Source organism: Myotis daubentonii, chromosome 14 (genome assembly GCF_963259705.1).
Source record: "Myotis daubentonii chromosome 14, mMyoDau2.1, whole genome shotgun sequence".
NCBI lineage: Eukaryota > Metazoa > Chordata > Mammalia > Chiroptera > Vespertilionidae > Myotis > Myotis daubentonii.
This window is the reverse complement of record NC_081853.1, coordinates 41,762,698-41,776,606: the sequence shown is the minus strand read 5'-3', so window position 1 is coordinate 41,776,606 and position 13,909 is coordinate 41,762,698. Positions and strand designations below refer to the sequence as shown.

The window sequence follows — 13,909 nt, the reverse complement described above, 5'->3', positions numbered from 1 at the left end:
CTAAATCTGTACCATGTGCCAGGCTCTGTTAAATGAGCTTTTCCCACATTACTTCATAGAATCCTCTCAACAATCCTATGAGGGTAGAAACTATTATGTCAACCCCATTTTACAGATGAGGAAACTGAGACCTTAGTTCACTCAGTTAGCAAGTGGCACGATAAAACTTTATGTAAGTTCTTTCTGACTCCAGAGTCCAAGTTCACCCAACTCTTAAATTCTATGTTATACTGATTTTAAATAAATATCAATACCTATATAACACACATTATCTACACACCAAATGGTGATTTTCATCTTTTAGATTTTTACCTCAAAGGTAGAATTACTGGGTCAAAGAGTAGATCTATTCTTAGGGTCATATAAATCTACTTTTGTCACCAATAATATAGCTAAGTTCCACTACATGTTTTCATCCACCATTTAGAAAATATTTATTGATCAAGTACTACTCTTCTAGGAGTTGGAGAAAGAGCAATGGCAAATAGACCACTTTCTTAACTTGAAGAAGCTTAAAATTAAGGGGCACCCGAGATTATTTTTCCATTGATATTTAGAGAGAGTGGGAGGAAGAGGGAGATACACAGAGAGAAACATTGATGTGAAAGAGACACATCCATCAATTGATTGCCTCCTGCACACAACCGAGGTACGTACCCTTGACTGGAATCGAACCCGGGATCCTTCAGTCCAAAAGCTCATACTCTATCCACTAAGCCAAACCAGCTAGGGCTAGAATGTTATTCTTATTCCTGTTTCTAACTTGGTCTGGATAAAATGTTAATCTCATTATTTAGATTTATATTTTTTATCATGGTGACCATGGATCCCAGTGAACTCTAGTGACTGCTGCCCTGCTGTGTATGGAGCAGTGGTAGAATTGAAACAGAAAAGGCAAAACATGGTCAGGAATTATGTCCCCCTTCTAAACACTTCTATAGCACATTGTTTATACAATAGCATCATGCTTTATGACTTAGTTACTTGTGTGTGTCATTTATAGAATTCTTTCAGGCAGCACATTACGTGAAACATTTTAAAATATTGGTTTTTGTGGTTACTCAATAAATATTTGTTAAATGAATGCAAATACTACCTGAATGACCAGTAATACAAAATAACGGAATAAAATAAAAGAATTAGTAATCTATCACACACACACAATCTTGTTTTAAAAACAGCCTTAGAAATCACGACTCTACAATTATTATTTAAGACACCAAATATGCAATTATTTGTAATACTGCTTTGCACTTTTTCCAAATCAGAGCTGATCTAAAATATCAGTTTTGAAAAACAGGCATTCCTAGGTGCCTCCTCATAGCATCTGATCTAGTTGGACCAGGAATCTATTTTTAATAAATTTTCCAGGTGAGTCTTATAATCAGGCAACATTTTTAAGAACTATTGTTGAAAAATGTGTGACATAGTAGAACTTGCAATGGATTGAAAATATGAAGACTAGAGAGTCCTGCATAGGTGAGCACAATTTCTAGTCCTACTTAATGCTGATTTAACAGATAAGATTTGGGGATTACTTATATGCCTGTTAGAAATGGCTTAGATGCTACTTTAATGTTGCCACCCTCAGTTTTGAAAATGGGTTTGTGACATGTCCACGTACTAGGAGAAATAATCACTGAAGTTCCTTAACAAGATAGACACCACATATAATAGAAATACTATAATCAGACTAACAGAGGAGTTTCATGTTAGAGAATGCTCTCCCAAATATAGAATTTGAATTAAATGATGCCCATGCACTCATGCTATCTTGTCTTGAGTTGGTCATATACGGTTATACTCATAAACACATAAACCTCAAAAAAGCTCTGTGAAACAGAGCAATTTAATTCCTGTGTATAACCCAGCAGATGTCTTTATATGTTTTCAAACATGTCCAAGAATACAGGAATGTACACAGACAAGAATGCTCATAGCAGCCATATTCATAACAGCCCTAAACCAGAAACAACCCAAATGTCCGTCAGCTGTAAAATAGTGAAATAAAGGGAATATTGTACAGCAATGACAATAAACAAATTATTGGTCAAACAACATGAACGATTCTCACAAACTATTTGTGCAAAAGAAGCCAGCCATAATAGAATACGTATTGCACAATCTCATTTATATAAAGTGCAAAGCCAGGCCACCTAACCATTGGAATTAGATGTCAGGACACTGATTATCTGGGTGACTGCTTATTAGGAGAGGACATAAGGGGTCTCTGCTGGTAGTTTTTTATCAGATGCTGGTCATATGGGCACGTTAATTTTGTGGAAATGTATTGAATGGAACACTTGTAATTTCTGCACATTTCTGTAAGTATGCCATCTCACTAATACAATTACTTTGAGAAAAATATCTGAGTATGTTTCTCCTCCAATTCTGCATTGTTCATACAATAGGGGGATGGCTGCTGGTTATCTCCACTGATGCACAGTCTCCTGTCCTACAAAGAGCTACAGAGAGTTTGTATAGGAAATGCATGACAATTTTCAAATGCAAAGATTCTGCCTTTTATCTACTTCCAGTCTATTATTTACTTTGAATGTGTTTTCCAATAATGGCCCTATATCTTTGTGCTGATTCATCCTCTTGACTCTGCCTGATCCTCTCTAAGAAGATAGAACTCATTTATGTCAATGGTTCTAATGAAGTCTGCAAAAGAATAGACAAGGGCTGGGTTCTCCAAGGGTCACCTCTGTCGGCTGTATCCCCATCAGCCGTCATGAACAGCCACCGCTTCCAGGCCAGGGGACCCTGTGCGTGAATGTGTTGACAAGGCATGTTTATCACCGATTAGAATGACAGGTCATTGGGTCAAGAGCCCTATTGTGGATGAGGACGGCGAAGGTGGCGCTGGGATTGAGCTGAGGAGCTGTTGAAAGATCAGTAATGGAAAACAGCTTGGACGGCAAACAATGTGGGAGCTGCCAGAGACCTCCATCAATTTCTTTGAGTGTTTTGGGGGAGCCTCTCTCCAATCGTTTGGTGGGATCTCCCATCCAACAATCAGTACCTACAGTTCTTTCTCAGAGGATTTAGGGGTTCCAGAGCTGCTTCACCAGCAAATGCAGGGAGCAGGGAGCCTGGGAATCTGCATCTCCCCGGGGGGACACGTAGTGACAGCTCCTTCACCCCTGCTTCAGGAACCCCTAAGTCAGGATCAGGACAAGAGTGAGGTAAGAGAGGAACACAATTTAAGGGGGAACCAAAAAATTTAGTAATCAAGATAATATTTCAGTACAGTACTTTTAAAAATCAGAATGAACGTAAAATCCATGATGATCAAAGTATCATCATTTACATAAAAACCGGAGCAGTATTGCTGATTTTTCTTTTTACCACAGCCACCCAAGTGGGAGGACACCTCTAGGGGGAGCTCTGGAGCATGTCACACTCAGAAGTGTCCTTGAACCAGAATGGAACCCGAGGTGAAAGGAAAAATCAGTAATACCATTCTTGTTTGTATTTCAAATGGCAATATTTTGATTATCATAAATTTTATGCTCATTCTTATTTTTTTTAAATATATTTTTATTGATTTCAGAGAGCAAGGAAGAGGGCAAGAGAGAGAAACATCAATGATGAGAGAGAATCATTGATGGGCCTCCTCCTGCATGACCCACATTGGGGATCGGGCCTACAACCAGGGCATGAGCCCTGACCGGGAATCAAACCATGACCTCCTGGTTCATAGGAAGGCGTTCAACTACTGAGCCACACGAGCCAGGCTGTTCATTCTGATTTTTTAAAATATTGCACTGAAATATTATCGTGACTACCAAATTTTTGGCAGGGAGGGGCCATGTGTCATTTTGATTTGGGGGTTTTCTTTTGCCTCATAGGATTGTACCCCCTCACCAGGCTCCTTTTCTCACCTCCGTCCAGTTTGCAAAGGGCACCTCTCTCAGAGCTGTCACCTTCCCAGGACTGCCTCCAGAGGCGCATGCTCACTCTGAGCCCTTTCCCTGTGCTCTTGGTCACTGTTGTTATACTTCCTATCATCTTCCTTTGTCTAGCAATGATTTTATCTCAATCTCCTTTTCTTCCCCTTCACACAGTAAGACCCTCACCCCCCCACACACACACCCGACTCTAACCCAACTTGTGGGAAAGCTTCTGTGGAAAGCAGTCTTTGTTTTTTACCCACAGGTAAGTGGACCATGTTCCACCAAAGGCATTGGAGCTGTGCACTCTTGTTTTTCTTGTTGACTGGTAACTTAAAGGATATTTGGAGAGATTTGGATTCCAGTAGCTGCCATGATCTTGGACTCCGGAAGTTCTCCCCACCCCGGTTTTGACCCCTTTGGGAGAGTCTGCTGAAGCCAGAACCTTCTCTTACTCAGCTGTCTCATTTTAACCTTCTTCCGGAACCCTTTCTCCCATCCTCAGGCCGACAGCCTCAGTAGTAGAAAATGTGAAGCAAAGAACAGTGCGTAGACCTTAGCATTCCAAGTGCAATACCCCTTTCACAGAAAATAATATTTTTTTATTTTTAATTTTTTTTATTGATTTTAGAGAGAGAGGAAGGGAGAGGGGGAGAGAGAGAAACATCAATTGGTTGCCTCCCACACACCCTCCAGGGATCAAACCCACAACCTGGGTATGTGCCCTGACCAGGAATCAAACTGGTGCACAGGACAATGCACAATCAACTGAGCCACACTAGCCATAGAAATTCCCCCGAGCATACTTTCATATTTAAATCATTGGGTGTATGGTTAGAACTGTGGCCTTGGCTATCTTCTCTCCCACCCCCCTGGAACAAGAGAGGCTGCTAATGAGTATTTAAGTTTTCTAACCTCTACCCTGGGAGGGAGAAGGGGGCTAAAATGGATGTTGGATCCGCTGACCAACATTGCCCATCATATTCACCTACTACATCTCATCAATCATTATTTCTGCTCACTTCACCTCATGGCATCATTCTTGAATCTCCACAGCCACCTCCCTAATTCAAAACCGCATCCCCGATAGCCTCCACTTAAAAAAACACACACCTCCAAAATGGTTTCTATTTGTTATGTGCTTTTGCTGTAGTATTTGAGACTATTCAATTCTGCTATAAAAGACAAAACAAACAGGATGGGTGTAACTCTTGTTGGGGTCCAGCCTCAGCAGGTCCAGGGGTTCCCAAAGGTGTGGACTGAGGCCGCGAAGAATGAAGGACACAGAGGCAGCGTTCAGTTGATCGGTCTCGAGGTGCAAAGGAAGAAACAGTGGGTGTTGGACGGCACAACAATCTGATGTCTTGCGTTCTAACTGCTGAGTCCTAAAGCTAAGAATCAGATAAAAACACGCTAGTCAGAAGCCAGCAGGCTTGCTCCGCGCTCGCGTCTGGATTCACAGGGGCACGTGGCTGAACAGGTAGGACAGGGATTCACCGTTGTGGTTACTGCGGATCGCCTCGGCCAAGATCATCGAAATGTCAATAACCTGGATCTTGGAGCAGTGACTCATTTTGTCCTCTTGCGGGATTGTGTTTGTGACAACAACGGCCTCAAAGGGGGCACTATTTATTCTGGAAATAGCCGGCCCAGAGAAGATCCCATGGGTAAGGATGGCATAAACTTTGGTGGCTCCGGCCGAGATCAGCTTGTCAGCAGCGTGGCAGATGGTGCCACACGTGTCGGCCATGTCATCCACGAGGATGGCCACATGGTTCTGCACGCCGCCCACCAGCACCATCCGGTCCACTTCGTTCGCCTTCTTCCTCTCCTTGTGGATCAAGGCAAATTCCACATTCAACCTGTCTGCTATCGACGTGGCCCTTTTGGCTCCTCCCGCGTCCGGGGACACGATGATGCAGTTCCTCCAATCGGCGACGTTCTCCCGAATCCACTGCAGGACTGCGGGCTCCGCGGACAAGTTATCCACAGGAATGTTAAAGAAGCCCTGGATCTGGGGAGCATGCAGGTCCATGGTGATGATGTGGTCTGCGCCAGCCGCACGCGAGAGCATATCGGCCACCAGTTTCGCAGAAATCGGAGCACAACTCCGGTCCTTCTTATCCTGGCGGGCGTAGGGGAAGCACGGGATCACGGTCGTCACCCGGGACGACGACGCGATCTTGCAGGCCTGGATCATGAGGAGGAGCTCCGTCAGGTTGTCATTGACCGCCCCGCAGCCGCTCTGGATGATGTACACATCCTTCCCTCTCACGCTTTCAAGGATCTCCACTCTGGTCTCCTGGTTGCTGAACTTCTTGGTGACCACCTTGCCCAGCTCCAGGCCCAGCCGGTCGGCCACCTGCTGGGACAGGTCCTTGTGGGAGCTGCCGCTGAACAGCATGATGTTGGTCATCTTTGGGCTCGAAGGGGGCGCGGCGGAGACAGACACGCAGCGGGGGCACCAGAGCCTGCGGCGGGAGCGGGAAAGCACGCAGCCGGACAACGGTCGAGCGCCAGATGTTGGGGTCCAACCTCAGCAGGTCCAGGGGTTCCCAAAGGCGAAGAAGGAATGATACCGAGACTGCGTTCAGTTGTTCAGCAGCCTAGCCAGGTTCTCCAGGCAGGATCTCCAGCCAGGTTCTGTCACAGAAAATAATAACCTCCCCTAAAAATATTTTACAATGCATTACAATTCATGAAGCTCCAATGCGAAATCAAAACCCTGTGACATAAAAAGCTCTAACTACACATGTAAACAAGTCTATGCTCTAAGTGGAAATATTACGTTGGATTCATGGCTTTAAATTTATTTCATTACCAGCTATCTCGTGGCAAATGAAATGCTGAGAAGCCGGAATGAGAAGTGACTGCTCTGGTTCCCCTGCTCAGGAATTTCATCTCATACATGTGAGGTGCCATCTTCTGGCGAAAGCACTTCTGCACCTCTCACCCACAGCAAGCATTTTCTCTGAAACAGCCTATAATAATAGCATCTGGCCCACTTATTTCTGAAATAAATATAAAAAGGGAAAAGTCCTTTTGCTATTATTTAATCAGTTAAAAATATGAGTCTTCGAAATAAGTGCTGGGGATGATATCAATGTCAGTTTCCTGGTTTTGATATTGTACTGCAGTGAGGCGAGGTATTAACATGGGGGGAGGCAGGGTGATGGATGCAAGAGGCCTCCGGGTACATTTCTTTGCAACTTCCTGGGTATCTATAATTATTTAAAACAAAATTTTTAAAAAAATTAAAAAAATAATGACAAAAAAGAAAGGTTTTCATGTTCTATAGGAAAAGCTTTTAGTTTGAAAGATAGGACAGCCCTTATTAGCTGGGATTCAAGAGACAAGCTGTGCAGACACACTGCCCAGCAACCTAAATCCCATTGCAGATGATGTCAGTGAGAAATGCTTCACGTGCATCTGAGAAATTGATCTGCACTGATACCCAGGGCCACAGGAGTGGCTGTCTCAGGACTTCAGCTGACACTTGGCCTGAAGTGCTTGTCTTCATCCTGACCTGCCGGCTGGGAAATGTCTCTGAACACACCTCATGTATTGTGCCATCGTTGCCTGTGTGTGACAGACAGGCTGAATAACAACCCCCAACGATAGCCGGTCCTAATCTCAGGGTCCTATAAATGTCACCTGGTTTTGAAAAGGGGCCTTGGCAGATGTTGTTAAGGATCTGGAGGTGAGGAGACCATTCTGGCTTATCCAGGTGGGCCCTAAATGCAATCGCCAGTGTCTTCGTAAGAGAAACACAGACAGAGATTCCACACAGACACGCTCCAAGGGGAAGGCAATGTGAAGGCAGAGCAGAGAAAGGTCTGCAGTTTCTGATGCTGGAGAGTGGAATGATGCAGCCACCTGCCAAGGAATGCCAGCAGCCCCAGGAATGCCAGGCCGGACCAGGCAAGGAACAGATTTTCTCCTAGAGCCTCTGGACACCTTGATTTCAGCCCAGAAATACTGTATGTATTTCTGGCCTCCAGAACTGTCAGAGGAGAAATTGCTGTTGTTTTAAACCCCTAAGTGGATGACAGCAGCCACAGGAAACGAGTATGTCATGAGGGTAGGAAATTTCCTGCACTGACCCAGACGGGATCCTTTGGACACAGTGGATGGAGCACTAGATGGAGCATCAAGAGGCTTATGTTCTAGTTGATGTCTGAGGTCTCTTCTGCCTCCAAGATCCTGACATATTACTAACTTCTGCTGCAGTTGCAACCTCTGTGCTCATGGGGGGGAAAGATAAGTCTCCTAAAAGTAAGTGTGTGTCTTTTCTATCTCATATTGTAATAGGCATATTCAGATGCTAATTGAAGTCCATTATCTTCTCCTACCATAGCCTGAGTATGTAATCTAATTAGTTCCAAACCTGCCCTACCATTTCTCATTATGTTGACATAATGATTTTCAGAATGTTGCAACTGCAAATGTGATCTGTGCATCAGCATCACCTGGGAACTGGCTAGAAACGCAGGCTCTCCTCTCAGGCCTCACCCCAGACTTACTGAATCGGAACCTGCGTTTTCACACACGTTGCAGATGACTGTATTGTGCATAGGAAAGGTTAAGAAGCTCTGCTCTAGGACCCAGGAAACCAGCTACATCTCCAACGGCCTCACATAGCTGAGCCTTCATGTAAATTCTCAACCCTAGGCTTTATGCTACCCGGAAATGTCAGTGTTTTAAAGCACACCTTACCTTTCGCACAGATATAGCATCTACTGCTGCATCAGCACGCAGGAGATGGCGCTGACATAACACATACCATTCATAACACTGTCAACGTGGTCGTTTCCCTAGGAAATAAAGGCTATGTCTTTTCCCCAGCATTTGCTAAAATACCACTTTTATTTGTGGCTCTCCCACTGCCAGGCCTCATGTTGTTTTCCTCAAGCGGTGTTATGCTGGTGCCAGCTGGGAAGGGCCAGCTCAGCCCGCTGGTTTTTCCTTTGCTATTGTCACTATGCTCACAAGTTAGCAGCCTCGCCTTCTTTGGTACCCAGTTTGAGAGCTCCGTGGGTGTTCCCTGGGCTTGTCTTGCAGTTTGTTTGGGAACAGTAATGTTTCCATAGTTCCGATTGCTCGGTTTGTCTGGCTTCCCACTACCAATGTTTTCACTCTCCCTGGGGCAGATTTGTCCATATTTGTTTCCCATGTTTGCAACAGTGCAGCATTTTGACCCTATTTCACAAAACACACGGTGCATTTCTCCTCATCCTGCCCTAATTGTTTAGTTTAGAGTGTGCCCTGTTTTGTCAAGATGAAAGTAAAAGTTGGCTTCTGTCTTTTAGCCATTCCAACCCACATTCCATGGATGTGAACGTGGGACCCTTGAAGCTCATACATGGGGACACACCTTTTTTCCCTAGTTGTTTTTAGAGGAAATGATTTCCTGTCTATATTTGTCCGCTGGAGAACAGTCTGTGATCACCAAGAGAAAAGAAACTAAAAAATAGCGAATTACTCAGAGAAAAACTCTTTGCTAGTGACTTAGTGAATAAGAAAAATACAAAACTCACATCAACCTGACTTAAATCCTACCTCTCTTTGGAACAGGCCTCCTGGGGTTGCAGACTAGGCCATCAAAGCCACAAAAAGCAAATAATCCAGGAAATCCAATTGCCAGGGCCGGGGGATAAATAGGAGCAAGTCAACTTTAATTCCACTCTCTTGGCCAGAAAAAGCAGAAGAAATATAGGAATGGATTCAATGCTACCCATTCTTCAAACCAAATATTTATTTACAATAACCATATGGCCAATGTTTACTTGATTTGATATTTGTATTTGTTTTCTATTTCCCCCTAGGCAACCTGAGAAGTAAATGGCTATGTTTTTAAAATAGGATTAAGAATGAATTGGCCATAGAAAGACTTAAGACTCTACCAGGCAAAGAGAACAGCATAGGCAAAGGTTCTGAGGTGGGAACTTTGACCTTACTATTTTCAGAGAATGAGAAAGGGGCCAGTGTGGTTAGCATCTTCCCCCATAGTATAAGATCCACTCCCATATATTATATATTTGGTCGTGAAGATCAGGATGAAGAATTTGAAAATGGAAGAGCTAACGATCTAAGATTCTAGAAACCACAACTGAGTCAATCCTTTTGCTGTGACCAAAGGCAGTGTCATTGCTTTCACACAGGACTCCTAACCATGTAAAGGCTTCCCATCTCTCAAAATCTATAGAGGAATTCAGGGTGGATTTCTAGAAATAATGTGAGACAAAGCATTTGTCATTGAAGAAAACATTAAGCAGTATTTCTAAATTAGTTCCCTCCATCCCTTCCCCAAATAAATGGGTCTTTCTTTTTAGCAAAGGGCTGTAGAATTTTCCTAAGTAATTTTTTTTTATTTTGGTTCTAGCCTCACAAAAATTTTACTTTCAGTTAACTCAAAATATAGAAAACTCTTATTCATTGCATTAGGCACAATGAAAATAGCGACAAAACCTACAAGAGGCAGAAGGGTAGGTCAAGGTAGTGGAGCTTTTGGCCCATGTTCCATAATATCTCCACAGTTAGTAGTCTACTGGTTGCTTTCATATGTAAGAAATGGGGTCCCTAAACTAGGAGTCAGAAAGCTTGGGTTCTAGGCCTGGATAAAAGCCTAAGAATAAAGGATATGTCTTATTCACCTTTGTACAATTAGCTCTTTTGAGGAAGCAGTAATTTAGTACTAAATAAAGGGCTGAATGCTGGCTGGCTGGCTAGCTCACTGGTTGGCTGCATAAATGAATGAGACTGAAGGGAGAAAACAGAGCACAGGCCAAAATAAGATTGCTCAAAACCAGGTTTTTTAAGAAACATTGCCAACGGATGATTAGTTTTCTCTTAGTTGGCCATAGATAGGAAAATAGACATTGGCTTCACTTCCAATCAAATACTCAAACCATTCCATAAAGATAGGCATTAGCCATTTGATTTTGAGAAAATCTATCAAACTCTGTTGGCATCAACATTCTCATCTCTAAAATGAAGTAGCTAGACGAGGCTATTTCTAGTTTCTTTTCATTTCTTACTCTTTAGGCTTCTATGATATTCACTACTAGGCACAAGAAGATCCTTGATCATGAGAAATGTATTTCAGAACCTCAGTTTAAGGGCAGTGGCCTTTCTGCCATTTTCTCTTTCAACTTGGGAAAAAAATGCTTAGAACATTGACATTAATTTCATCAAAAATATTGAACTAGGCATTTTAAGCACATGAAATATTTACATTGAAAGAAAAAAGATATAATAAATCCTTGTTTTCTGTGGAGTTCTCCATTTTATAATTCATCTTGTTATGTGGCCAAAAATCTCTTTGGCAAGAGTCTAATTCCATCCCCCATGCCACTCCTCAGAATTCTCCATCTGATATGCCTGATGATTGGACATAATTCCTTTCCTTGTTTAAAACACCTCTTCCCACTTTTTCCTCAGGGAAAATTGCCTTTTCTCACTTCATGTGGTTCTGGTGATAGGGGCAGGGACTTTTACCAAGATGTACCACCTGACACAGGAGTGGGCACATGACCAGTGGTAGCCAATCATGTTGTACTTTCTAGAATTTGCTTCTTGGATGGAAACTCCCAGAGACAAAAATGGTTTAGAAATGACTTATCCAAGGGCAGCCCTGGAGAAGTAGCTGAGGATGTTCTAGTTCTAAGATTCCAGGCAGTAGTTCTACAACCTGAGCTTACATCAGAATTGCCTGGAGGGCCTGTTATAACACAGATCACTGGTCCCCACCCCTAGAATTTTTGATTCAGTAGATTTGATATGACAGGAAATTTCAATTCTAACAAGTTCCAAGGTGATACTGATATTGCTCATATAGGAACTGCACTTTGAGAACTACAGATTTCCAGAAACACCCTAGATCCTTTCTTTTGTTGAAGTCTTGTTTTCCAACATGTTCCTCAGTCTGAAATTATCCAGAATCCTTCTAAACAATCCAGTTTTATTGTTTAAGTTGCCATAAGTCACTTTAAGTCAGATTCTATAATTTGTAATAGAATTTTGGAAATGGAGATTTTCTGAAGCGTGGGAGGCTGAGGCACACTGTTTAAGCTCTCTTGGCCAATATGATGCTTATATTTGCCAAGGTCCACAAATGCATGGGTGAATCCTTCTAGTTCTTCCTGTCTCCCTGCCTACCTGCCTACCTTGGGCTCCGAAGTTGTCCACGGGCCTCACACTTTCACCCCTGCTCTGTCTGAATTTCCCCTGCCCCAAATACCTGCTACTTAAGCCAGTTCCTAAGTTCATAATCATCTACACCGGGTCCCATCCAGATGGGTAAGAGCCTTGACTAAGACCATTGTTCAGGATGTCTCTTGTTTTCTGACCTTTTCTTTGGAAATAAATCTTACTTTGCTTATTTATTTAAATATGTATTTTTTTAACATCCAAAACAAATCTTATGTTAGATGTTAAGTTAAAATGGCTTATTTATTTAAATATGTATTTTATTTAACATCCAAAACAAATCTTATTTTAGATGTTAAGTTACAATAGTGGTCTTCTTAAAAATGTTCTTAGCATGATGTCCCCAAAATGAATACTCATACCAAAGATATTTTCCTGCTCTAGTGAGAATAAATTTTTGAAATTTTGAGAAAATGCTTCAGCCATCTGTCCTCTTTCCCTCCAGCTGTGGTAAAGGTATCTAATTTTTGCTGGTCTTTTACAAAATGATAAACTTTAAACTCAGGCAACCTGTGGACATAGACTTAGATGAGTACCCCCTTTTATCTTACTACTCCTACCATTGCTCTGGAGTATCAATGTAGATGTTGCCGTCTTTGGGAAGTTACTTTCTGTCTCAAGACTGGTGTTGCTTCCCTGCTATAGTTCCCATAGCAACTTCTCTCTCATTATGGACTGCTTATCAGGACATAATTGCCTGTCTACTTTCTGTATCCCTCCTCCCTCCACTACACCTTAAGCTTCTTGAGGACTCTTGGTTATTATATAACTGGTATCTAGGACAGGGCATTATCTGAACATTATGTAGATACAAATGTTATCACATTCTGGGTGTCAGGTGGGTGTGTCAGCTGATATGCTAAACATTAGTACAGTTGTTTTTGCCTACCCAGCATCCATTTCCCCCCTTTTCTGGTGAATCAACCCTGGCACTTTATGGTGAAATCACTTCTCCCGCAACCTTGAATAGTGCGCTTTGAATAAGGCAGACCCCACTCTAGGCTCCATGGAGCAACATACTAACAACGCCTGGTATTTTAAGCATTTTTGACCAAGGGTCAGAAAAAATTTCTTTCTGAATTAATGAAATGGTCCCCTCAAGAAGTGCTAATATGAGCAATCAGAACCCTGAAATAGCTCAAAATAGTTTCTCAACAAAAGTCCTTTAGATTTCTGCCCAAGAAGAACTATCACAACGATCTGCTTGGGAAAGCCTAAAAGCCACATTTTCTAAGAGTCTTTTGACACAGCTGGTGAATTGTCAAGTCCCATCCTTCTAACCACAGTGACTAGCTCAGGAATGGGCATGAGACCCAAGGCAGGACATCAAAAAGCCACCTGAGATTTTAGCCAGGACTCTTGGCAAAAAAGCTCCTTATTTCTACTGGGTTGACTAAGCCTGAGCTGCTATAGCCATCTTTGCCTCCTCATGAGAAGAACGTGCCTGGCCCAAGAAAACTGGATAAACTCTAGTCAGGCCACACAATTAGGAAGTGTTCTTGAATTACAGCCTTTTGTAAAAAACAATGACAACAACAACAAAACAAAAAACAGTAACCTAGTAAATAAAATGTCTGCCTGATTTCTGTGAGCCACTCTAGCAAATTAAATTCAAGGAGGGAATTGTGGAAACCTCTAATCTGTAGCAAGTTGGTCAGAAACACAAGGACAACCTGGGCTTTAGACTGACAGCTGAAGTTGGGGGAGGGGCCAGTCTTGTGTGATCCGATGACTTAACCTGTGGGATCTGATGCTATCTCCAGGCAGATCATGTCAGAATTCAGTGGAATTGTAGGACGCCCAGC

The 13,909-nt window shown here is 42.6% G+C and overlaps 1 protein-coding gene across 1 annotated transcript; it reads right to left on the bottom strand.

Annotated features, from left to right (window-relative positions):
- Positions 1-5,076: 5,076 nt before the first annotated feature.
- On the bottom strand, positions 5,077-6,335 carry LOC132215616 (ribose-phosphate pyrophosphokinase 2-like). The gene has a single exon (XM_059664092.1). It carries the CDS (start codon positions 6,310-6,312, stop codon positions 5,353-5,355), a length of 960 nt encoding a protein of 319 aa, XP_059520075.1. The 5' UTR covers positions 6,313-6,335; the 3' UTR covers positions 5,077-5,352.
- Positions 6,336-13,909: the final 7,574 nt, after the last annotated feature.